The sequence below is a fragment of the Leptodactylus fuscus genome, chromosome 3, assembly GCF_031893055.1.
Source record: "Leptodactylus fuscus isolate aLepFus1 chromosome 3, aLepFus1.hap2, whole genome shotgun sequence".
NCBI classification, from domain to species: Eukaryota; Metazoa; Chordata; class Amphibia; order Anura; family Leptodactylidae; genus Leptodactylus; species Leptodactylus fuscus.
This window is the reverse complement of record NC_134267.1, coordinates 42,314,340-42,341,149: the sequence shown is the minus strand read 5'-3', so window position 1 is coordinate 42,341,149 and position 26,810 is coordinate 42,314,340. Positions and strand designations below refer to the sequence as shown.

Below are 26,810 nucleotides of genomic sequence, written 5' to 3'. Positions count from 1 at the left end.
CTTATTCAGTAGCTGTCAGCCAAACCATAATTCATCTCAACCCTCGCTTCCCACACTTGGCTAGGTGTGCCTGTCTTTTCAATAAGGATGGGGGGGGGGGGGATAAGCTGCCACCATTCCCCTGAATCCATCATGCCCAACATTTCTTTCTGCAGACATTGGCTGTTGGGGTTGGTTGACAAAGCCGTTCGTTCCAAATTAACACATTCAGCAGACTTGTGTCTAATGTGAATGGACACCTGGGCCTCTACTTGCAATGTAATACGGTTCTCTAGTAATAGCGCTGAGTGCTGTAGAGCCATTATACATTATCAATACATGTTTTAATATCACAGACATGCAATCAAATAAACACAAAATTTTACTATAAAAAGGGAAAAAGATTAAAAAAACGACTGTTGTGTAGATCTGATCCTCAGAGAAGCTGAAAGTGGCCACAATTAGTCCAGACAAGTAATACTTATCCGTCATCAGAGGAAGCAGAGTGACTGAGAAATGAGTCTCATAGATATCATTTCTCATTGCTGCGCCCTCTTTTCAATGCTGTTTTCGCTTTCTTTCTCTTTTTGTATAGTGCATAAAGGATGCCGGGCTGCAGTTTGCAGCTTTTAGTTAATATCACATCCTAGCTGTCATATAGCAAATTGCAGCTATTTTAATGCACATTTAAAATGTAATTTCACTCCATTTCCGCGGGCTGCGGCGAGCTCGGATTCATCTCATGATTAATAGGGAAATAAGAACCGATACAAATGATTTTCCAACCTTTTCACATGAGAAGCAAACGCCATGGTTCCTATATATGCCTCTAGGCTTCCAATTTAAACCCAAGCAGTGAGTGACATGTAACTCTCTGAGATAAGGCTGCTGGAGTATTCCCTAAAACATCACTGGAAGACACAGCCTTCATTGCTCTTCACACCCTATGATTGATGAAAGTTGTGGTTTTTTGTTTGTATTTTCAACCATTTGTAGGATAAAAGTACAGTATGCTATACATATCACCAAATCCAGCAATCTTGGTCTTATAAACATTCTTGATGATCTACATTAAAGGAATCCCTTTTTTTCTAACTAACACATAGGAATAGCCTTAAGAAAGGCTATTCTTCTCCTACCTTTAGATGTCTTCTCTGTGCCACCGTTCGGTAGATATTCCGTTTTCCGTCTTTATGCAAATGAGTTCTCTCGTAGCACTGGGGGCGGGCCCTAGCGCTTAAAAAGCACTGGGGGCGTCCCCAATGCTGCGAGAGAACAATCCAGCGCCACCTCCATCTTCTTCAGGAACCGACTTCTACGGGTTGTCTTCCGGCCTGGCTTTCAATCTTCTACTGCACCTGCACGCGTCCATTTTTTTGTTCCCGCTTACGCAAGCTCTTGTAGTAAGTGGCCACAAAAAAATGGCCGCATGCAGGTGCAGTCGGCTCTGCTCGAGGCCCGCTGGCAGAACTGATTATGTATGCGTAGAAGATTCAAAGCCGAGGCGGGGCTGGAGAGTTCTCTCGCAGCATTGGGGACGTCCCCAGTGCTGTTTGAGCGCTGGGGCCCGCCCCCAGTGCTGTGAGAGATCTCATTTGCATAAAGACAGAAAACTGAATATCTACCGAACGGCGGCGTTGAGAAGACATCTAAAGGTAGGAGAAGGAAAGCCTTTCTTAAGGCTATTCCTACGTGTTATTTAGAAAAAACAGAGATTCTAATGATAGCATCCCTTTAACACCAGGTTCACACATTGCATTTGTGCAATTTTTTTCCGGTCAATATTTGTGTCATATAAATGTCCCATTTAAAACAATGAGGAATTATACAATATTTGCTGCTCTTTTATTTATTTGCAGCTAAAACTTTCAGTCTCTGGAGTCTCTGCTGTGGTTTTACCTTGTTGACCTCAATGAGATAAAAACAGAAACACAACAGCATTTTCCTCTTTTCACATGCAGCACCACTTATGTTTCTAGTAAAGATACAGATCAAGGGATATTTTAGTCTCCAACTTTATGAGAAGAAAGGAATAAAAACACCGAGTTAAAATCTCATCAAATATATTTATGCACATACATAAGATACGTGGCTGTAGCTGTCATTAGATTTCAGAATATAACCTCAATGCATTATTAAAGGGAGTCTGTCACCAGAACCCAGCATATAACCCAGCTCTGCGGTTTGATAGGTAAGGGTCACCTAAATCAGTGTTTTCAACCTTGCGAATTGTGTCAATATGCAAATGAGCTCTTTGAAACTACAAGGATGTTGCTACTAAGATAAGAGATGAGATAAAATAATCCGTTAATAGTCCCACCATGGGGAAATTGTGAGTTACAGCAGCATGGATAATACAGTAATATATTACAAGAAAGAACACATACAAGCTCAGAATAGCAGATAGAAAAGATACTAGGAGTCATAGCAACTAAGAAGAAAAGAAAGACTTCAGGATCATTTAGTTCTCTGTGCGAAGTGATGTTCACTTAGCCTGATGTAGATTATACACCCTGGTCGCGGTCGGGAGGATCTCCGATAGCTCCTTCTCACACTTGGGGTGAAGCAGTCGGTCACTGACAGTACTCCCAGTGCTATCATGGTCTCATACATGGGATGGGAGTTATTCTCCAGCATGGAGCTCACCATGGACAGTGTCCTTCTGTCACCCACCACCTGTACTGGGTCCAGTAATAGAGTAATGGTAATGCCCTTATTGCTCCAAAGAGTTCATTCGCATATTGATGAAAACAGCGGAACCAATTCACAAAGGGAAGATGACCCCAATCTATCTGAAGGGCTGGCATGATATTCTTGGTTCTGGTGACTTATTCCATCTATATAGAGCTTTTAGACCTGACAAGGCTGGTGTCCAGCCAATGATTGAGACAACTCAAGAGTTCGGTTTACTGAGGAGCTGAGCTCATTTGGTAGAGTTTTAAAGTTTCTCTCTACCATCTTAGTGAAGACAGTCTTTCGCTTGATCATTTGCCAAGAGATACGACCAGGAATGTATGAATAGATACGATCATGGTCTGGTATTTGTCAGAAACAATCAGCTCCTTATAGTGGATTGGTTATCAGACACTAGATGAGAAGATAACCCGGACACAATAAGGAAATCATGGCTGGATTTATGACACGTCCCAGACCATAGAATAACCCTGCTTTCACCGTCGTATCTATTGACAACTGATCAAGAAAAAAGACTGTCATCATGAAGATGAATAGAGAAAAAAATTACTTATATTTGCAAACATGTTTCAGTTTTAATTGTCTACAAAATCCCATTGTTGCAATAGCCATGTAATAATTTAGACATCAATAGGAGAGAAACCCAAAAAGGGTTACGGTAGCATATTTGGGGTACATTGACTGTCAGTATGGATATAGCAGCCCATGGTCTTTTTTTAACTTTAGTATTGCATTTGGCTATGTTTATAGGTCTCAGGGAAGTGGAATAAAGATGTAATTCAATGTCAGCGCTATGACTGCATCGGCATAAAGTTCTGAAATGTTAATATTGCGGTATTTCTTTTCAATGAAATAAGCAGGAAGATGACAGTAAGATAAATAGCATTAATGTAAAATAAATGTTATCTGTGCGAGCCTGAAACACATGCTTCCATCTGTGATCTAATATGATGCATAGCAACTTGGAGAGGGCTCAGAATGAAATGATGAGTTTCTATCCTCATTAAGTAAGATTTAGGTCTATGCAGAAATACTGAGCAAAGTGTAATACTAATCATTCCGTGCAGAATAATGCTATAAAATCTATGCTGGCTCTGCTTTTAGTGAACATCACTTATTCATATTAAAAAGAGATCACCATCTGAAATACAGGTCTGAAAGTTGACTCCTTTAACATCTTAAAAATCTCATTCACCCAAGTACATAATACGGTGCATAGCGGCACACAGAAAGGGCACACGGGTGCAGACTGGTACAAAAGGAAGATGAGCTACCACCCCAATGTCTACCAAGGAGCCAGTGTCTTGTTGCTCCCCCTTAGAAGAAGGGGGCTGAGGTTGCAAGGTTTAGGCATCTGATGGTGAGACAATATCCCCCAACCCAGACTACTGGTGGGTTCCCCAGAAGGCCATTGCATCTTGTATGGTTCTTGTATCAAACAAATGACCTTGAACACACAGTGCAAAACCACTAAAATTACACTAATAATAAAAATAGGTGCTATGTCATGACAGCGCTCATAAATTGGTCTTTTCACACTGCAACAAATGATAATGCATAGGGGTCTGCGGGGGGGGGGGGGGGGTACTATTTTTTCTTACAGAGTGCCATTGAAGGTGTAAGGAGTCTTAGAGGCCATGTATTGCTTCTCTGGGGGGAAAAAAGTATGCAAATCAGCTATCTCAAAGAGAAGGATAGCTGTGCCTCTAGCGCCACCTATGGGAAGGCAATGATCATGTGTAAAATTTGCATATTGCAATTATAAATCTTGAGACTTCTTGGAGCTCTGCCATGAATGTGCAATATGCGCCATGGATCCACACGTGAATAGCAGCTTCTCCTGCAGAATCCACAGGCAGAAGTAATGTCTAACTTATTGCCATGAATTATATTCTGCTTGGAAATTTTACCTAACATTTGAGTGGGGGTATAGAAAGACACTTTGTTTGCATGGGATGTGGATTGTGGTGTGGAGAACACAGCAAAATATGTGTCAAATTCAATACAAGATGGACCCTAAGAGTCAGTGGCATTAGGAGATGTGGTTGGGTCAAAGATGTTCATTTGTTTGTTTTTTTATTTCAGGAAAATAAATAGATTTATTGGGTGTATTATAACGGGATTGTGCGTGTTATTGGTATTAGTGTATCCATATATCGTACGCCTACATTATACCAGTACTATAGCTGCTGTTCACTTTGTGCAACAGCAAGTGATTCTACAGGAGAAGCCAAGTATCTAGAAATGTATGTAAGATATCCAATCTTATTTTAGCAGCTATTTGTTGCTTCATTCTACACTGGGTGCAGTAATGGATCTTCTATCGCATACAGAATAATATTTTACATTAGGGTGAAGGACTATTTAATGTCTAGTAAATTAAAATTTGTTGAAGATCCAATGTGTAGAAAAAAGAGGCAATGGGCGTGCTGATCCAAATTCTGATAAGAGAGAAAGGGACCTGTCTTCCCGAAATGCGTCGTGTGTTGAATAAAGGTTATTCGTTTGGACCAGCGCGCCCATTGCCTCTTTTTTCTACACATTGGATGTCCCAGACGCCCAACCAAGGTTTAAGGCGTTCCTGAGGCCTGGTCCACCCATTTACAGAATCTTATTGTGTTACATGCCTATGTAGTGGTTGTGAAGTAATTGTCACAACCAAATAAGAGGGCATTCACATGGAGGAAGTTGTCGCGATAACTCTCGGCAGAATCAACGCTGAAAAAAGACTCCCATTAACTTCAATGGGTCCTGTCTTTCGCACAGAACACTTTGAAATCGATGGGAGGCTTTTTTTCAGCACTGATTCTGCTGCAAGTTATCGTGTCAGAATCAGCAACCACTTCCTCAGTGTGAATGCCCCCTAAGGTTAGCCTCCTACTTTTGTGTATTACTGTTCGCCATTTCTACCACCGTATTACGCTATTAGCGCTTGCCGCTGTGTTTTTTTTTTTCTCTTCTTGGTGTAGATGTTGAAGAGGATTTTTATATTCTGTGCTTTATCAAGCTCATTTTTATGGATTTACTGTTCCTTTTTAATCTTGTTTGTATGCTTTGCGGTCTCCTGTGTATTTTTGTAGGACTTTCTTTAAAGAACATCATAAGATTAAACATAAAAGCAACTTCTAAGGATTTTTGTTATGGACGGCTTTCAGAGTTTGAAAACAATTCTGGATTGAAATCGCAAACCCTGTGACCCTGTGTAAGAGTATGTTTGCACTGCTTTTTTGACACGGATTTTGAGGCTTCTTTGACTTTAAATCAGCCCCAAAAATGCCTAAAATCTGTCTCCCGTTAATCTATGGAAGACTAGGTGCTGAAAATCTCCATTGAAATCAGATCGGAAAGCAAACAAGAAACACGCTAAATTTAATAACGCAACTTTTTACTGATTTGGGAGTCAGTGAACAAACCCTTAGTAACGTATTTCGGGGAACTTACTGAAATTGACCTATAGTGACCGGGCACAAATGTTTAAAAGGGTTAAAAAAAAAAAATCAGCCAATATAGTGTACGGTATCTCTGTCAATGCCAGCTTATGAATATAGTGAAAAGACTGTAAGGGGACTAACCATATTAATGGCCAATAGGAGCAGATCAGCGAGGACTGACAGCCAGGACCCCCAATGATCAGCAGCCAATACACAGGGAATGTTAGACTGTCCACCATATATTTCCATAGACTTTGTCTACAGAGCCCTCAATAGGTTGGATCGCTACAAGGCAATCTTAATGGGATGAATAAGGCCACGTAAAGATCCCAGACATGTGGATGATAGATCTGATGTCACAAAACTAAAGAAGATGCACAAATCATTCACACACTGTCTACTGAATGCAGAAAGTGTATTGATTTTGACTTTTCAGCATGACACACTTTGTCATGAGTCTCGATTGCTATTCACCCCACAACAATAGCGAATAAACAGAGCCGACCCACCAAACATTTGATAGAGAGCGGGCTATTACTCTGTAGTATAATCGATCAGATTCTGCAAATTGTATAAACCATGAAAGAGAGAAGATATGTGGGTGGGGGGTCATTTAGAAAGGTTTAAATACAATTGCCAACCCAAATTATTTATGAACTACGACAGAGAGAAAAAAAAATAATAAACCAAAAGAAATATTGCTTATGGCAGGCCACAAAATCTATAGACTATCAGCTGCCAGAACATTGAATGCACTTGCTTGACCACAGCTGAGTTATAGCATACATCTGCCTAGATGAAAATGACCCTTGTGATACCAGCATTTTTAAGCAATTCATCTGCCAATTCCCTTGCCGTATAAAAGGACACAATGCTGAAAAATACAGGCCATAAAAAGAAGAAAAAATATTGTTTATATAGTAAAATCTAGTGTAAAAGCCGGACAGATCTTGTATCTCCAGTTCAGGCACATTAGAATGAATTGCATTATTATTATTATTATTGTTTATTTATATAGCACCATTAATCCCATGGTGCTTTACATTTGGGGTTACATACAGTACACAAAATATACAGGTACATATCATACTAATAGTGATCGGCTGGCACAGTGGGGTAGAGGGCCCTGCCCGCGAGGGCTTACAATCTATGAGGGAAGGGGGGAGAGACAGGAGGAGAGGGGGAGACTGTACAGATGGGGGTGCGGTGATAGTGTTATTGGAGGTTGTAGGCCTTCCTGAATAGGTGAGTCTTCAGCGCCTTTTTGAAGCCTGTGATTGTGGGGGTCAGTCTTCTGTATCTTGGTTAGGAAATCCAGAGTATGGGGGATGCACAGGAGAAATCTTGGAGACGGTTGTGTGAGGAGCGGATGAGAGCAGAGTGGAGTAGGAGGTCATTGGAGGATCTGAGGTTACGTGTGGGCAGGTAGCGGGAGATGAGGTCAGAGATATATGGAGGGGACAGGTTGTGGATGGCTTTGTATGTTAGCGTTAGTAGCTTGAACTCGATTCGCTGGGCTATGGGTAACCAGTGGAGGGACTGGCAAAGGGGCGCAGCCGATGAGGATCGGGGGGTGAGGTGGATTAAGCGAGCAGCGCAGTTTAGGGTGGACTGGAGGGGGGCGAGGGTGTTAGCTGGGAGTCCATGCAGAAGGGTGTTGCAGTAGTCTAAGCGGGAGATTATGAGGGCCTGGACGAGCATCTTGGTAGTTTCTGGGGTGAGGAAGGAGCGGATTCGGTGGATGTTCTTGAGCTGGAGGCGACAAGAGGTGTTGAGGGTTTGAATATGTGGTTTGAAGGATAAGTCGGAGTCCAGGGTTACCCCAAGGCATCAGGCCTGTGGGACAGGGGTAAGTGGGGTTCCATTAACTTTGATAGATGGGTCGGGTGGAGGGGCCATACAGGATGGGCTGAAGATGATAAACTCTGTTTTATCCATGTTGAGTTTGAGAAAGCGGGAGGAGAGGAAGGAGGCTACGGCCGCTAGACAATCTGGAACTCTGGCCAGCAGGGAGGTAATTTCAGGTCCAGAGATGTATATTTGGGTGTCGTCGGCATAGCATTGGTACTGGAAACCATGAGATTCTATGAGTTGGCCCAGGCCAAGGGTGTAGATGGAGAACAGGAGGGGTCCTAGGACGGAGCCTTGGGGGACACCTACAGAGAGAGGGCGTGGTGAGGAGGTGGTGTGCGAGTGGGAGACGCTGAATGTGCGGTCGGTGAGGTATGAGGAGATCCAGGAATGGACCATGTCTGAGATGCCAAGGGATGAGAGAATTTCTAGCAGGAGGGAGTGGTCAACTGTGTCAAAGGCAGAGGAGAGGTCGAGGAGGAGGAGGACAGAGTAATGGCGCTTGGCTTTGGCGGTTAGCAGGTCATTGGTGACTTTTGTTAGGGCAGTTTCAGTGGAGTGCCGGGGTCTGAAGCCTGACTGAAGTCTGTCAAAGAGCAGGAGGAGAGTTCGGAATGGACATGTTTCTCAAGTAGTTTTGAGGCGTACGGGAGCAGTGAGATGGGACGATAATTGGCTGGAGAGGACGGGTCAAGGGACGGTTTCTTAAGTATAGGAGTGACAGTGGCATGTTTGAAGGCTGAGGGGAAGGATCCATTGGTTAGGGATAGATTGAAGAGATGGATTAGGGCTGGAGTGATAACTTCAGTGAGCTTGGGGATGAGATGTGATTGAATCGGGTCGAGCGCGCAGGAGGTGAGGTGGGATTTGGAGATTAGGGAGGAGAGTTTTTCATCAGTGATGGAGGAGAAACAGGTCAGGGATGAGGAGCAGCAAGTAGTTGGGTAGAGGGGTTGTCGGGGGTGTAGGCTGAGGCTGTCTCTGATGGAGTCAATTTTAGTTTTAAAGTAGGAGGCGAAGTCGTCAGCTGAGATAAGTGATGTTGGAGGGGGGGGGGGAGGACGGAGGAGGGAGTTGAAGGTGGAGAATAGTTGTTTGGGGTTGCGAGAGAGTGCGGATATGAGTGTGGTGAAGTAGACCTGCTTGGCGGCGGTGAGTGCATTTTTAAATGGGAGTTGCTTTTCTTCCAGAGGCGTTCTGCGGGGGCGTGGTGGTTTAGAGAGTGGGGGGTCCGTTGGAGAAGAGAGGGCAGAGAACGTCAGCAGGTTGTGGTCAGAGAGCGTGGATGGAGAGTTAGATCTCCTTGCTCTTTGCTTGGGTCTTGTCATGCACAGTATTGAATATATTTGGTCCATCTAGTATTGGGGCTTGTTGTGGAAAAGGGTGTCTGTTAGATTTCAATGCTAAAAGTTCTCCTCCAACTTTATAAGCAGTATAGTGTACACAGGCATATACAGACTATATCCATCTGTCTGAACACCAATTGCTCTCTTCACAGACGATTTCATTAGCCAAATGGTTCCACCGGCCTTGGCGTCAATGGAGACTCCAGCAAACAGCTTGCATCTCAAGTGCCGTTCTATAATAAAGTTGAGTGCTGTTTACAGAAGGTCTATTGTCATACAGTTTGCTCATTTTTCAATGACTTTCCTTTGCATGTATAATTTATGGAAGTGCTGTAGGAGCTGAAGTGGCACGGGTAACAGAAAGTAGTGAAATTCTGCCCATTTCAAGCCTTTCACCTCTTAGATGATGATAGATGTTCCGCTGGGACTCCGGATAAATCTGAAAGACTTTTTTTTCGTCTTCTCAGCACAACTTTAACTTAGTTGCAGCCTGGCCGTCATAAGATAGATTGCCCCCATATATGTATTAGTCAAGTATAATAGGTGTCACTTGTGAGTTGCTTGCTTGAGGACAGCATGGTAAATAGTATAATAACTCAAGTGACACATACAAGCTTTATTGAAGACTTGGAACAAGAAGGGTATTACTTTTTATTTTTTCTGAATAGCAGCGTGCATAAAATATGAAAGTTATTTCTTCCTTTTTTCCATTTAGGTTAAAACCGGAATTATTTACGTGTTTCTTATCATTGGTGCCTTAGAATTCATGGAATATAGTGTACCTGTTACAAAAATAGTCAGAGGTCTGAATCTCTGCTATTCCCATATCCATTGTGCAGGCTAAAGTGCTGTCTATTGGCTGGTGATTGGAATAGAAAAATGGTTCACAGAGAGAGAGAGGACTGTGCAGCTGCATAGTTCACTGTCTGATCAGGCAGAGTAGTAAAGGTGACCATTCACATTACATAGAAGTAGATTGAGGGATGAACTACTGTTGTACAAGCCACCTTCAGGCTAAGGCCCCACGCAGTGAATCGCTGCAAAAAAACACTGCGGAAAAGATTGCAGGGGAAATGCATTGTGGTTTTTTTTCCTGCCGCATTTCTCACGGAAAGTCCACTAAAGGTTGCAAGATCTTTCGTGTGACATTTTAATTGGTCAACTAATCTGATTATTCGTTCTGGAATTTCACCTGTCAAAGGTTTGTCTCGGGTGACTGTATGGAAACCTTTAGTGTGTTTAGCTACATGTGTGATCTTGTTGATCACTGTTCTGCCATTGCAATTGCCCTTTGTCTGGTGTCTAGCACTAGGACTGATATCCAGGTCATAGATCCTTGGTGGTCATGTATCAGGTCTAATGAGAGAGAAGTGGAGTGTGTAACATTCAATAGGGTGTGTAATAACTTCATATTGGAAACAACACTGAGGACCTAAGAACACTGTATGAGAGAACCTGAAGATAAAGAGGTTGTCCAGGGAGTATTTTTTCACTTACTTGGTTCAGCGGGATGCTTTTGATGAACCCGGGGGTTTCGGCAACATCATGTGGTTGGAGGCAACGCTTGTCTCCCTGGGTTGCTTCACTACCGAAGCGATCTGGGGAGCAAGTCGTGACGCAACCCCCGGACCAAGTAAGCGAATGAATACTCAAACAATATATTTAACATCTATTTCCTTAACTAACTAACTAACTATATATATATATATATATATATATATATATATATATATATATATATATATATTACACGCACACATAATATGTACATATATATGCATTATATTATATTATGTATATACAGTATAGTGTATATTATATTATGTATTGAATTTGAATTGAATGTATTAATGAATTGAATTTAGTTTTTTATACCGAATGCATACGGTCCATTAATATATCACAAATTGAATCCATATTCTTTTCTCCTCTTCTTTTTTTCAGAGACAAAGCCAGCGTGTATATTTAATAACGTGGAATATTACGATGGAGATATGTTTCGTATGGACGCTTGTCGCTTCTGTCGGTGTCAAGGAGGTGTTTCCATCTGCTTCTCAGCTCAGTGCGGAGAGCTGCACTGTGACCGCTATTATGTGCCAGAGGGGGAATGCTGCCCAGTTTGTGAAGGTAATGTCATTTATCAGCATTAGTAAGGAATCATTTCCAGGAGATGCAAACAGTGAGATACCTGTTGGGAACCAACAAGACATTACACAGCTGCTTCTTGCTACATGTCGACAGATTCCAACAGGGGCAGGTTTATCAGGGTGTCCTGAAAATTGCCATAGATGATATAAGCCCTAGTTGTCTAACAGATGTACTATTTTTTTGTTAATACCATTTACAACATCAAAGTACCTTTGCATTTCTTCAAGGGTGCTGCAGTATATTTTTGGCATTTGTGTGCAACATATTCATCTCTAGCGGCAAATTTTGTCAAAGAGTAGACTGCCCAATAGGTAGTGACGCTGCAGAAACCCACTAAAATTCATGGAATAGCTTCAGAAATGTCAGCATCAAATCTGCTTCGTGTGAACTTAATCTAAATTCCACTTTCATATGGCAATATTTTTTTTTTAAGTGTTTTGCATCAGTAGGAGTGGGCTTCAAGCAGTGATTCCTAAACTCTATTGTAAGTTACCTTTCATTGTGCATCATGGCAATCATATCATCGGCAGCTTCCATAGACCGCTTTCCGTCGCAGCCTTTTTTGGATTTTTGTGAACTCTGATCATGGGCATTGTCTTTGCGTCTCCGCTGTGCACTTTGGAGACCTGTTGGTTATGGCGGCCCCTCTTCAAAGACCTGGCAGTAGTACCGTGGATGTCAGGAAAGAGTTAATATGAAGTGCTGCACAAGTATTACTCAATGGAGGCCACTGATGCCTGAATGACAGCAGGGTTGAGGGGATGTCGTCACTCCATAGGGAGAGACCACCATTTAGGTGTGTGGAGTCTTATTAAGCCATGAGCGCTCCACTGTGCAAAGGAACATGGGAAGAATATGCATATCTGACTTCCATGATGTAATTAGGAAGCCAGTGCCTCAGGCATGCACACCAATAGAGGGCGCTCTGCCAGGTCAGTCCTCTCTGCGCCAAGCTGATGAGATGCAAGAACATTGAAACAGCTGTCCTTGGCTGAGAGACTGTACCTGGTATAATTCCAACATCATTGCAAACAAAGGCCTCTGAGAAGGTCGGCATGATGTTAAAGGGAGCGCCCTCTATAGGTTTGCTTGACTGAGGCTCTGTCTTCCTAGTTAAATCATGGAAGATAGACTTGCACATTCTCAGTGAGCGCCCTCTATTGGTGTGCATGGCTGAGGCACTGGCTTCCTAATTACATCATGGAAGTCAGATTTGCATATACTTCCCATGAATGACAGCAAGCAGAGATCTTAAGAGAAATTGTGAGAAATTGATATAGAAAAGTTTGATTTGCAATAAATAACCTTGAGGCTGCAAAGAGGCTGCGATATATCTACAAATACTGCACAAACATCATCTGCAACAACGTAATCTGTATTTTATGCATGTAACTCCAAATTGTGTAGCATTTGGCACAAGTGCTCCGTATCACAGGGGATATGGCATTATCTCCATTACTCAGTCACCTCCTATGTATGTCTTCATTGTGCATGGCTGCCTGATAACATCACTGCTCACTGTCTCCATAAAGCCAAGGATGCTACACATCTGCCCGAGACATCTGCTTCCAGCATCTGATGGACCTGGTGTGGCTTACTGATCCGTTCATCCATTCAGACAGAAAAGTAACAGCCCTGGGCCGGGTCATTACACCGAGCATGCATTTCACCACGCACCTTGCTGAGTACTGGTTAATATACCAGTAACATGATGAGTACCAGGAATCTATATGAGGCTCACTTTAGTTTTTTGGCAAACTTTAACCTTGTACACACATAGCTAAAGAGAAGTCTTAAAGCAATCTTCAGAAAACCATTAGAAAATACACAAAACTAGAGACCACATGTTAAGAAGACTGTTTTGGGCCAAATGTATAGCTGCTAAAAGGAAAGGAAGGTGACAGCGCTCACCCCAACACAAGAATGTTTGTTTGTTTGTTTTTATTTATTTAAAGGGGCTCTATCATTAGGAAAAGTCATTTTTAACTAATCACACCCTTGCATAGCCTTTAGAAAGTCTATTCCACACCTACCTTTAGTATGTAGATTGCCTCAGGGCTCGTTCACATCTGCGCCCGTACTCCGTTATGCAGGTTTCCGTTACCTGCAGGCATGTTTCAAACCCATTCATTTGAAAAGTGTCCGGCCGTGAGCGCCCGTGAGTGATTTATGCTCTCAGCGGCGAAACCGTTTTTTTTTAACCGGACACAGAGTCGGACATGCAGGACTTTGTGTCCGGTTTTAAAAAAACCGGTTTCGCCGCAGACAGCATAAAATGCTCACTGGCGCTCATGGCCGGACACTGTCTGACAGGTTTTCGTCTTCTGCCGGCAGAAGACGGAAACCTGACACGGAGACCCGAACGCTGGTGTGAAACCAGCGTCAGTGGTTTCTGAATAAATCTGTTTTTATTCATATGCTAATGAGCTTACAACCAGCACAGGAAGTTCCCAGCAGCACTCGTCTCTGCTATTATCTCCTATGTGTGTGTGCAAACAGGAAGCTGAGTCATCAGCAGCAGCAGCAGCCTGTGCATAGGAAACAGTAGCAAAGAGGGTGCACGATGCATTGTGCACCAGTCTAATGAGCATATGTATAAAAACGGATTTATTCAAAAACCGCTGAGGCAATTTACATACTAAAGGTAGCTGTGGAATAGCCTTTCTAAAGGCTATGCAAGGATGTGATTAGTTAAAAATGACTTTATCCCAATGATAGAGCCCCTATTAAAACGTAAAAAAATAGAGCTATTAAAACGTAAGCAAATATCCCAGGGAAACATTTATTCCAACTTGCATGCAGCTATTTTGTGGAAATCCAGGCTTGAAGGGATTGTCCACAACTTTACAATTGATGATCTGTCCTTAGGTTAGAATAGGATATACTTGCAGTACCTTTATTGGTTGGTACACTGTGTGCTGAGCTGTGTAATTCCAGTACACTACGGCTTTGGGAATGAGCTGATCAGCGGGGGTACCAGGAGTCAAACCACTTCTGATGTAGTATTGATGACCTATTTTACGGATCTATAGTAAAGTAAACCCCTAAAACGGAGTTAGGTCTTAGGAGGTCCTCATCTATGTTTGTGACAAGGTTATGGTGAGGGTTATTAAAAGGAACGGCAAAGCCCCCTTAAGTAAGCACTTTTGGAAAACTGCGAAGCCTTCTTAAACCAGGGGGTATTTACATGTAATGCTTCATTTTCACCGCAGTAAAGGTGTCGGGGAGTTATACTCTTGCTGCCAGGAGCAGCATACCTTGTTAGAAGATTATTTTGGACAGGGGAGGGATTTTTAGTTCAATAATTAATCTGCAATACTATAAAATAAATGGAGCTTTAAGATTTCTTCATTTTTGTGTGTCCGGTAGTTAAAGGAAATGTGTAGTTCAGAAGACTGATAGATACAAGCGTTGTAAAATGGTAAAATAAGAGTGTACCGTGCCTGTGTACATGTTTGCTCTACAATTAAGCAGCTATAAATCAGCAGCGAGACATCCGTCGCCTTTTTTTTCGCATTTCATCATCAGTGCAGCAAGGGCACCCATAAATTATTATTGACAGCAATCTTCCATTTGTACAATCAGAACTTGTGAAATTAAGATGTTCCTGTACGTCTTCATTAAGATTAATGATAGCAGAAGATAGAATTAGTTGGGCAGATAATTGAATTGAAATTGAGTTCTTATATAGCATTTACTGAGCAGTGCCAATAAGAGAGCGACTAGACGGGGTCTCTGGGTGTTAATCAAAGCTTAGAATTATCCCGAATTGTCATTTCACCTTCCTAGAAAAAAACATAACAGACCTGTCAATATTCTGCAATAGCAAATAATCAATGGCAGGTGGACGGGGCTATTAGACCAAACACTACAAACAATATTGTGCCATTTAGTGCCAGCAGCTCATAAAGATTTGTGGGGCAGATTTACTAATCCTAATTCTAATGTCTAATTTATAGACAAGGCAAATTTATAGTAGACAGCCTTAGACTATCTCAATGCTGAATGATAAATCTAGCGCACTTTTAGACTGTATAGTTGTAGTTCATACCCACTTATTAGTTGGCTTAGGCAGACAATGAAATATAAATGACAGAATTTTGGTAAAATTTTGGTGCCGTTTTAGCACACATTCTTGCAACTTAAAGTGTAACCTCTGCATTTCTTTACTCTTCTCCATGCTTCTCTATTGACAACTGTCCCTCATGGGTGTAATACAGGGAAAATAATTTCATTTTCAAGATTTCATAGAAAGAAACCAAAAATTGTTAATAGGGTAGATTATAAAATGTATTAAAGGGGTTATCTGGATTCTAATATTGATGGCCTTCCACACCTGGGACCCCCGCAGACAGCACGGTTCACAGTATTGTTTACATGCTGCAAGCTGTGGTGACCACTTACTGTACAAACTTTAACGAAAATTGTGTCAGTACTGCAGTGCTGTCTCTTTAAAATCTATGCGGCACCGCTACAGTACTTATACTCACCGCTACAGTACCTACACTCCACTACAGTACCTACACTCGCCGCTGCAGTATCCACCTGCAGTACCTATACTCACCGCTACAGTACCTACACTCCACTACAGTACCTACACTCGCCGCTGCAGTACCCACCCTCACCGCTGCAGTACCTATAGTCACCGCTACAGTACCTACACTCGCTGCTGCAGTACCTACACTCCGCTACAGCACCTACACTCGCCACTACAGTACCTACACTCGCCACTACAGTACCTACACTCACCGCCACAGTACCTACACTCGCCGCTGCAGTACCTACCCTCACCGCCACAGTACCTACACTCGCCGCTGCAGTACCTACCCTCACCACTACAGTACCTACACTCCGCTACAGCACCTACACTCACCACTACAGTACCTACACTCTCTGCTACAGTTTGTACAGCAAGTGAACAGCGAGGCTTCTGGTAGGTTTACCAGGAACTGCTCTGTCAGACCCCTGCAAATCCAATAATGATGGCCTATCCAAAGAATACGCCATCAATGTTAGAAACCAGATAACTCCTTTAATGACACAAATGCTGCCAGAAAACGTTGTTCAAAAGTTTACTGGTAGCTATCAGTTGCCTTACTATTAAGCGTTTTAATATCATATAACATTGTTATCCCTCCAGATCCTGTGTACCCAGTCCATGATCCTGCTGGTTGCTACGCTAATGGACAGATAAGAAGTCATGGTGACCGCTGGAGGGAAGACGACTGCACATTCTGCCAGTGCATTAATGGAGAGCCGCATTGTGTTGCTACAGCTTGCGGTCAGAGTTGCCTGAAACCAGTCAAAGTTCCCGGTGAATGCTGCCCAGTGTGTGAAGGTACAGTGCAGACATTCAGTTTCTTTTAATATATTAGATGTTTTGAAATAGCAAACTAAAAACCCTTAATACAGTACCTCAGTCTGTTTATTTAAAGGGATAAACTGATCAGGTGTCACCCATCCACTCCATTCATTTGAAGGGCAAGGAGTCCCCATTCTTGAGATCATGGGGCCCCAGCAATCTGTTCACCATTTATCAGTAACTAAACTCCTAATATGTGGATAGGAGAGAACTTGAAATATTTGGAATATTCCATTAGGCCAAGGGCCTAATTGCTTTTCACAGAAAGTCCGCAGAGGTTACCTCTGCAGACTTTCTGCTTCCTTTATTCCTATAAGGAAACCGCCGGCGTTTCTATGGGCATTATTGGCATGTTGCAATTTCCAGAACCGCAATCTATGGATGGGATTCACTAGATGTCTAACTGTGGCATTTACGCCACGTGAGATCACAGCCTAAAGTAGTAAAACCTACATCCATAATACACTGATACACCACTATTCCCAATCCTATGATCACTGGTGGTTCCAAGTGTCAGATCACCAATGATCAAATAGGTATAACCTTATGCTATAAAGGAATAAAGGAATGTTGTTTGTAGGAAACATCTCTAACCCTGAAAAAAAAAAAATGCATTAAAAGGGATCTTTAAAATCCTTAATATGTAATTATTTTCTGAAAGAACACCGTAATTTGTGATATTACACTGTTCTCCCATGATGCCTTATTACATCCTATAGGCAAGAGGTCAATACCTTCCCTAAAGGAGAGTAACCATGCTTCCGTCTGTCTCCTAAACCACACGTAAGGGGCTGTGCTAATAATTCCCACGGCCCTCAATTACTTATGGATTGCTACCCTCCTGAGGGGCTGGCACACTGCTGAGCTATGAGAGACCCCTCACTCAATGCAAGTAACTTTTTCAGAAAGCAGCAACCCCACATCCTACTATTCTTGTGCTCTGCCTTATTCTATATACGTACAGTGATGCTGCAGCATACTAGTTATTAGGATGAAGGTAATAAGAAGTATCTGTATGGTATCGACTAACATTTATTGACAGCAGCAGAATTGTGAGGAGGAGGAGGAATAACCTCGCTCTGTTCTTCTGAGCGCTGGGATCAATTACCTGAGCTGAAATCAGAACACCTCGAGTTTTCCTGTATGGCTGGTAGCAGAAGTTATGTGTAATGAATGTGGTGCCATGAATGGCTTCTTAGCCATAATAAATAGAAGATCCATCAGATTATTAATGTTCTTATAACAAGGAACGAGCACCAGTCTCACAGTGGGCATCCACCCAAACATTAATGACAGGTTAGCGGTAATCCCCCTCCACCTGGAAAGCAAAGAGAGAAGCCGCAGGAAACAAAACTCACAAAGGAGAATAAATCCTGCCATAATACAGGATGAACGCTCTACTAATGATACTATAATTATGCAACTTAATCTATTAGAACAGGTCAAGGGTCAGGAAAATGTAACTACAAAGAATAACTAAGGGCTAGTTCACACGTGGGCAAAGGGGAGGTTTTTGACAGCGGAATTCGCTTCAAAAACCTCTCCTTTAACATGGTGGTCTATGTAAACCACTAGCTTTTTTTTTCCTCCTAGCGTTTTCCGCCTGAAGAAGCGACATGACCTTTCTTCAGGCGGAAAACGCCTGAAGAATTGCATAGAAGTGAATGGGAGGCGAAAACCGCGCGGTAAAAAACCGCATGGTTTTTTGCGCAGAAAACCGCGCGTTTTTTTGCAAAAAACCGCGCGGTTTTCGCCTGCAGTTTCTATAGCACATATAGGAAAAAAAACCCTAGCGAAAACCGCTAGCGAAAACCGCGTCAAAAACCTCGTCAAAAACCGCGTGGAATGCAAAAAACAGCGTCAAAAAAACTCCCCGAGGTTTTTTACCTCGCACAAATAAGCTAGGCGGTTTTCACGTGTGAACTGACCCTTAAGAGATTATAGGTGCGCAGACGGTATAACTTGTGAGCTCATGGCAATTGTTACTATACAACCCTCACAAAACATGTGATTGACAACCAGGCAAGAAAAAGGACATCTCCTGTGATAAGTAGTATTACCAGAGTGTATAAAGACTGGCTGCTCTTAAACCTTGGCCTACGTTTGTCTCCAGTACCAAAGTCTGGCTATCTGTGAGAGCTCAGATGTATATTAACAGTTCGTACAAGTATTATAATTAATCCTCCTTAAAGGGAATTTCCCATTAAAAATAAAATATCTTTATATGTGCTATAGCAAGTTATGGAATTTACTAATATACTTCAACTAGCAGTTACCCGCGGGTTGGCGGTGGCGCTGAACCGCGTATATGCACGCAATCGCTGCTCCAGTTTCATGTCCCCCTATCTCTGCTCCAGTTTCATGTCCCCCCTCACCCCCCGGGAACCCCCCCACACACACACACACACAACACGCTGCACCGACCTGTTATGTGGTGTGTCACGTGCAGCAGCCTCCTCTTTACCTCTTTAGCCATCCGCGAAATGTATTGGCGGTGTGGAATAGGTGCGGCGCCGGGACCATGTGGGCTGCCGCCATCTTCCTCACTGTGTCCCTGCTCAATTGGCACGCCCACATTCAGCCCCCAACCTATGGTGCCGCAGCCCTGGCTCCATAGCCCGCCCACACCCAGCCATGCACCAATAGGAGGTGCGTGGACAGACCAACGCTGGTGGAATGCCAGCTGCTACAGTCGTGCCGGAGGGTTCTTTGGAGGGTGACGGTGGCGATTTGGGGTGAGTGACCCACATTTAAAGTAGCCTATTACCTTTTCCTGGGAAGTGTGTGTGTGTGCAATTTCAACAAATTCAAATCACAGTTTGGCTGTGATTGAGGAACAAACATCCAAATATCCAAACACACAAACTTTCACCTTTATAATATTAATAGGATTATACAAGATGCCCCAGTTTGACGATAATCTGCTCTGGTCCTGCCCTTCAAGTTCCCACTACTCCCTGCTAATGGTTGAGGGTCCATTCACACGGAGGGAAATGGTGAGGAATTTGGTGTGCAATTTCAGCGCTGAAAAAAGCCTCCCATTGACTTCAATGGGTTCTTTTTTTCTGAGGCTTTTTTTCAGCGCTGAAATTCCACACCAAATTCCTCACCATTTCCCTCCGTGTGAATGGACCCTAACTCTGGATATTGTTTCCTTTGTGAAGATATCATCGGTGTGATGTAGGCTGGGGTAGTAGGTAATAAGCTTAGGGTGAGCGAATCCCTTTGTATGTTATGGACACTGCATAGACGGCTATGGAAGTAAGCCAGTCAAGTGACCCAATCATACACAGCACTCATGATGTGACAAGAAGCAGAAAATGGAGGTGTCAGGACCAGTAAGTAAATTAGTAAGTTATGTAACTTGATATGTTAGCATATTTAAAGATAGTGGGGGATATTCACTAAGTCGTACCACTACTTTGGCACAAAAAAAAAGTTACACACCCTTTTTTTGCTGTACAAAAGGGATTGTGTGATTTTGAATGTCAATAGCTATTAGAAAAAAAATGTAAAAAAAATTAAAAATAAGTTTACCATATATATGTAAAAAAAAAAAAATTAAAATAATTCTGAACTAAAATTATGTAGAGTACACAAAAAAAAATCCAAGCCTGTGGAGAAAAGCAGTATTTGGCTGATTTTCCTTCCAGGACATTTCAGCAAAGCCATTTTTCAGCTGAATTTATTGCTCTTTTCGCATCCTTTGATAAGCCATTGTTCAGACAGTCCACACGATCATGTAATTAAGTTTGATAACTAAATGTCGATATGGGGCATCCTTTCATTTCCCAAGGAGTGTGGCGCCTCTAAGGGCTTTGAAGAGGGTATATTGAGGTAAATTGGAGGCACAGTAAATTGTTGTGCTTATTTCATTCAGTGTTGTACAATAATTACAAGGCTCTGATTAGGCAGTCAATGAGCAGAAGTGGCTGATTGAAATCTGCAGTCGGAGGATGGAAATTAGCAACATTGCAAGAGCAAAGCAAAATAAAACATGGAATTATGTTCCGGAGCATTGTTAGTATTATCAGCCGTGTCTTTCTCCAGTGTCGCACTGAGCCACAACTACGTGCTACACCATGGTTGCCCGTTCCCGGCTGGTGTTACATGGATGCGGCATTGGACTGTAAATTCATGCATTTGTTACATCAAAATAGCAACATTTCCATTCTAGATACCAATAATCAGGGAATGTATAGTCAGAAAATGACCTGTTGTTTATGTTTTTAATTTTTCAAATAATGTTTGATATTTTTTTCCTAATTTTTGATATTTCCATTTGCAATTTAGTTTGACCTCAGAGTCTTACAGTACGCTTATCTCATTATTATCACAGATGGTTTCACAATGAAAGATAACACCTATATGTACATATTTGTGTTGAGCTTTGGAGAACCCATCTTTCGAATTGCAGAAAATCATGATCAATGTTCTTCTGTTACTTGAACAAGGGGTTCTCTGAACCCCAAAAGCATTGTTTTAATAAGAATTAAAGATCAACATTCAGCTTGGCTCTGTTTGTTTGATTTCATCGTAGGATCAGGGCCGAATGATGTATGCTTATCACATTGGTGTTGCGTTTTCTTCGTTGCTTTGTATCCTCTCGAGAATAGGATTTACATATGGGCATCGGCTGCTTTTCAGAGCAGCTATACACAATTTGGGCAAGGTTCAGGCTACATGTAGCAGCTGAAAAACACTATGAAAATGCAAGAAAAACTCTTGCATCCTCACTGCTTTTCGGGTTCGTTTTTCAGTATTGCTTCCCCATATTGGCTACATTTCTGTACCTGAGAATAGGCAATGGTATAAAATAATCTTTATTCACCAATTCAATTCCCACCGGGCTTCACATACATCATTCACATGAACACTAGCCTCAGATCTCATGTGCCATACATACCGGGTAATGGCCGCCGCGGTCACTTGAATGAATACCGTACGTAACGTAATTTCTGCAGGCTCAGCGAGGACCGGACAGGGAATTGAATGGGTGAGGACAGATTGTTTCTTTATTTTATACCATTGCCCAGCTTTTTGCAACTCTTGTAGAACCCCTTTAATGTTCAGCCTAAACACAGTAGGCTGCTCTCCTTCGACTCTAATATTAGTGAATGGGACCAGCAGACCCTTTTACCGGAGCGGAATGGCATAGGTGATAGAGTTTAATGGCTTTAGTAGAGCGCACGGCATTAATCAAACACGCTTACGATGACAATACATTATGCTAAAATAGCGATGTTTTTAGAGTCCGTAGACTTCCTCAAATCTTACTGAAAGATATGAGAGATATCAAGTGTTGGAAGAGTCATTTAACAGTGATTGAAGATGGTACAAGTTGCTACGAGCTATTTATATCGTTGACTCAGACTGTATGACGGCTGAAAGATACATTGCACCGTCTGCTGGAATGTGTTTCCTCTCCATGTACCCGGCCAGGATAATATATTGAGGCTTCAGCACCCATTTACCTTGGATCACCTCGAGATGACCACTTTCTTGTCACTGTAGACTCCAGAACGACACGGCAGACAGCTCAATATTGATTGGCAAGGAGTCAACAGCGAATGCTAAGGGAGCACACTAGTTAAACTGTTTTCTTGTAAGCTGGCACCGGCATCACTTCTACTTGGCATTCGCTTAGTTTTCTTAAAACTACTGGTTGTTTAGCGAGCAAAGCAAAGAAAGCTGTTTGGCTTGGAAGATGGTCAGCTATGTGTGCAATGAGCTTTGGGCAGCAGCGGCAGTAATGGCTTTATTAGGAAGAAGGCAGTATGTAATATTCTCTTTATTTGGCTTTAAAAGTGCAATAAATCAGGTTGTCTAATGCAAAATAGCTACCGCCTATTTAACCTAAACCTAGAAAACCGCATATAGATCTACCGTATAGGGTATTTCCTGAGTAGACCTCATTTGCTATCACCGCTAGACATTGGGATTTATTTGACGGAACGGTCTCTTTCCTCAGTTACGTCGAGAAATGAAAGCAATTTCAGGCCCTGATGTTTAGGAGACCACCTTGCTCAAGTGCAGTGAAAGAAAAAGGAGAAAAATGAAGCTTGGCAGAGTATTTTGCGGATTTAATTGCATGGTAATATTAGCCTTTTGGTGTAGTAAATTTAATTGTATCCATTTGTCTATGCAGAGGGAATGTGTTGACGATTGACTGGCAGAAAAAGTGATTGGAGGATAATGAGAATTCAGCCTTGATGGCTTAGGAAGAATAGCTAAATAACTGAGCAAGGGAGATGAAAATCTATAGGATTTCCCCGTAAAGCAGGTTACCCTTTCATGTATCCAAGGTGATTTATGGAAAATATGGAAACGTATGACAAGTCTGTTTCAAGGTTATTGCGAAACCTTTTTACCTCCTAGTCGGGATGGCACATGTTTAATGATATTGAAACATACAAGCCTTCCTGCCTTGTATTTAATCTGCAAAGGTCGTCATGGCACGTCCCTGCTGCTAGCACTATAGGAATTACCATTTATCCTCTGTAAGCCAAATCATAGCTATACATGGATGATCCGGATCTAGTATGTAAGGGGGAGCCTTGGTGGTGCCCTCTATTTAACAGGTAAGCGCACTCTCTGCATGCATATTTCACAGTAGAAAAGCTCCGTGCACTTGGATTCCTGTATTCCTTCTTTGTGCGTTGAGTTTTATTCTTTAAGAAATTTTTTGTAGCAAACAATAAGAATTTATGTTTTAAGGTATCGACCACTTTAGACAATCCCTTATTGCTAGAAACGTCTCTGACAGTGATACAGTGTTGGCCAAAAATATTTGCACACCTGCAATTCTGTCAGATAATACTCATTTTCTTCCAGAAAATGATTGCAAGCACAAACTCTTTGGTATTATTATCTTCATTTAATTTATCTTCAATGGAAAACCACAAAAAGAATTGTCAAAAAGCCAAATTGGATATAATTCCACAGCAAACATAAAAAGGGGGTGGACAAAAGTATTGGCACTGTTTGAAAAATCATGTGATGCTTCTCTAATTTGTGTAATTAACAGCACCTGTTACTTACCTGAGGCCCCTAACAGGTGGTGGCAATAACTAAATCACACTTGCAGCCAGTTGAAATGGATTAAAGTTCACTCAACCTCTGTCCTGTGTCCTTGTGTGTACCACATTGAGCATGGAGAAAAGAAAGAAGACCAAAGAACTGTCTGAGGACTTGAGAAGCAAAATTGTGAGGAAGCATGAGCAATCTCAAGGCTACAAGTCCATCTCCAAAGACCTGAATGTTCCTGTGTCTACCGTGCGCAGATGGTTACCAGAAGCGGTTGTTCACAGTTATTTTGTCTAAAGGTTGTGCTACCAAGTATAAGGCTGAGGGTGCCAATACTTTTGTCCGGCCCATTTTTGGAGTTTTGTGTAAAATGATCAATGATTTGACTTTTTTAAAAATTCTCTTTTGTGTTTTTTCATTGCAAGCAAAATAAATGAAGATATTACCAAAGAGTTTGTGCTTGCAATCGTTTTCTGGAAAAAAAACTGAGTATTATCTGACAGAATTGCAGGGGTGCCCTGCTGAGAACATTTGTCAGCTTTCAAAGGTGAAGAAATCGGACAGGAAGTGTCCAGCTCTGCTGCAGCGCCACCACATGTGGAATGAAGTATTACACATTTCTTATTTAAATCAATGGGAAGTCCTTGTAATGTTAGAGCTTGCTGAGCCTTCCAGAGAGGAAGACACTCTTTGAAGCTTTCTTCTGGTCATTCTAGAATCAGTTTCCTAAACCAGGCAATCGCCTTTAGGCTGAGGCCCTGCATTGTGGAAACTCAGCTTTTTTTTTTTTTTTTTTTTTTTTTTTTTTTTTTTTTTTTTAGCTTTATTTGAGGAACTACTAAGGGTCAGTTCACACGTGAACTGCCTGCGCGGGTTTTGACACCAAGAGAGACGCGGCGAGCCGCGTCTCTCTCTTGTCAAAACCCGCCTGCCGCGACCATCGTGGTCGCGGCTTTCCCCTCCGCTGTCAGCTCAAATGAATGAGCCGACATAGGAGGGAGCTGCTGGGGGCGGAAACTGCGCGGCTGAGCCCGCGCGGCTTCCACCTGAAGAAAGGGCATGTCGTTTCTTTTCTCCGCTAGCGGCAGCCCGCCGCTAGCGGGAAAAAAAAGCCTGGTGGTCTACATAGACCACCATTGTAAAGGGGCGTATTTTGAAGCGAAATCCGCTGTCAAAATCCGCCCCTTTGCCTACGTGTGAACTAGCCGTTATACTTCTACCTTGTGTTCAATCCACTCCTGGCTTTGGCTCAATAACATACCTGTGTTATGTTGGGCGCTCTTAGGTTTGAGATCTCAGTAGCAATTGCTTCTATAGCTATGGCCCTGGTCTTGACCCCCTTGACGATGGTAAGGGCAGTATAAGTATACTTGGGGTGATGGTTATGCAGTTTGTATGAGTGGGAAATCCACATTTTTATGGCTCAGGAGGTGACCCCTTCATGTGCATTGCTGCAGATTTTTTGCACCGAGTTATTTCCAGCCCCTTCCTACTGCTCTAATTCAGAAAGTAGAGGCAATCTTGGATAACTTTGTGGCCGGGGCCATGTCTGCGATTATACCTAAATAGCAGCACTAAATCAATGATAAATCTAGGCCCTAAGGGGGGAATGTTTTATAATCCATTGGTGGAAAATCCTAAATCAGCATTTACTAGATTATTATTTGTAAGGTGAGGATCGAAAGCAATAATGTCAACTTTCATCTGGTAATTCTGCAATCCTCCTGGGCCAGCACCAGGCACCGTAGCTTTAAAGACGGCATTATGAGAGGTGTGTGATTTATAGTGCGGTGAAACAGTGACACCTCGGGGGAAATCCGGGTAATTCTGACTCTCATATTGATAATACTCCTTAAATCTACTGTCACGGTAACCATGGCAACCTCAAGCTTTATTAAGGATTTACTAATAAACTGCACAATACATCTCCGTGTTAGGCAGACGAAGGAAGGGCTCTGCCTTGGCTCTTCTTTTTGGATAACTGCACAGATGATCGCAGGTTTAGTGAGTTTCCTCGTCGTGTCTAAATACATTATACTTTGCTATTTAGATGACTCTCGCTTCCTCTCTTAATACAGATCACTCTTAATAGAAGCCTTACAAACCTAACATGTTCTAAATAGGTTATAACAGGGAGAAATCCTTATTAGTCTCTATTCACACCACATTTTTTAATACAGTTGAGTTATTTGTTTTTGTATTTTTTTTTCCAGACATTTAGCAAATTATTTTTTTTAGAAAACACTGAATGTTTTAATGTTGGACTCCTCTAGTTACATCTAAAGTTTACAAATTCTTAGTCCTGTATTAGTGTGACTAGTATAGTACTGGATAATCTTACTTTATCGGACTCTTAGGCATCCAAGAACAGGAACAGGTGAGGCCTTGTTCACATCTGTGTTCAGTATTCCATTCGGGGAGTCCACCTTGGGGACCCCCCGAACAGAATACCGAACATATTAAAAAGCGGTGAGCAATGAAAGCCCACGGACCCCATAGACTGTAATGGGCCCCGTCTGTTTTCTGCACGGTGTCCGCAGGAATCATGCAGAGAGGAAAGTGCAGGTCATGTGGTATAACAGAAGGACCTGAATGCAGTGTTGAGGGAAATGGTTGAGGAGTCATTAAAAATGCCAAATGTACTAAAATCTTGTAACATATGGGTCTAACTGTATAGTACCAAGGGAAGAGTAGTGCACACGGTGAGTTGTCCCAATAGTATAGAACAGGGGTCCTCAAACTTTTTAAACAGTGGGCCGGAGGCAGAGCAGGTTGCACAGACATCGGGAGCGGTGCCCTCCAATAGGTAAAGTGAAGTGCGCTCCATGGCCTGGCGCGAGCTCCCCAGGAGCTTCATTATAAATGCACGCCTGCTGGCATTGTCGGCGGGGCCAGACAGAAGTGCTTGGCGGGCCGCATGTGGCCCTCGGGCCGCAGTTTGAGGACCCCTGGTATAGAACATACATTATTTTG

General features: G+C 42.4%; 1 protein-coding gene across 1 annotated transcript in view; it reads left to right on the top strand.

Annotated features, from left to right (window-relative positions):
• Positions 1-26,810, top strand: part of CRIM1 (cysteine rich transmembrane BMP regulator 1) — a 530,601-nt gene that overhangs the window by 334,018 nt on the left and 169,773 nt on the right. Inside the window, exons 6-7 of the mRNA XM_075267494.1 lie at positions 11,246-11,428; positions 16,590-16,787. Coding sequence (XP_075123595.1) covers positions 11,246-11,428; positions 16,590-16,787 — 381 coding nt within the window. The remainder of the gene's footprint in view (positions 1-11,245; positions 11,429-16,589; positions 16,788-26,810) is intronic.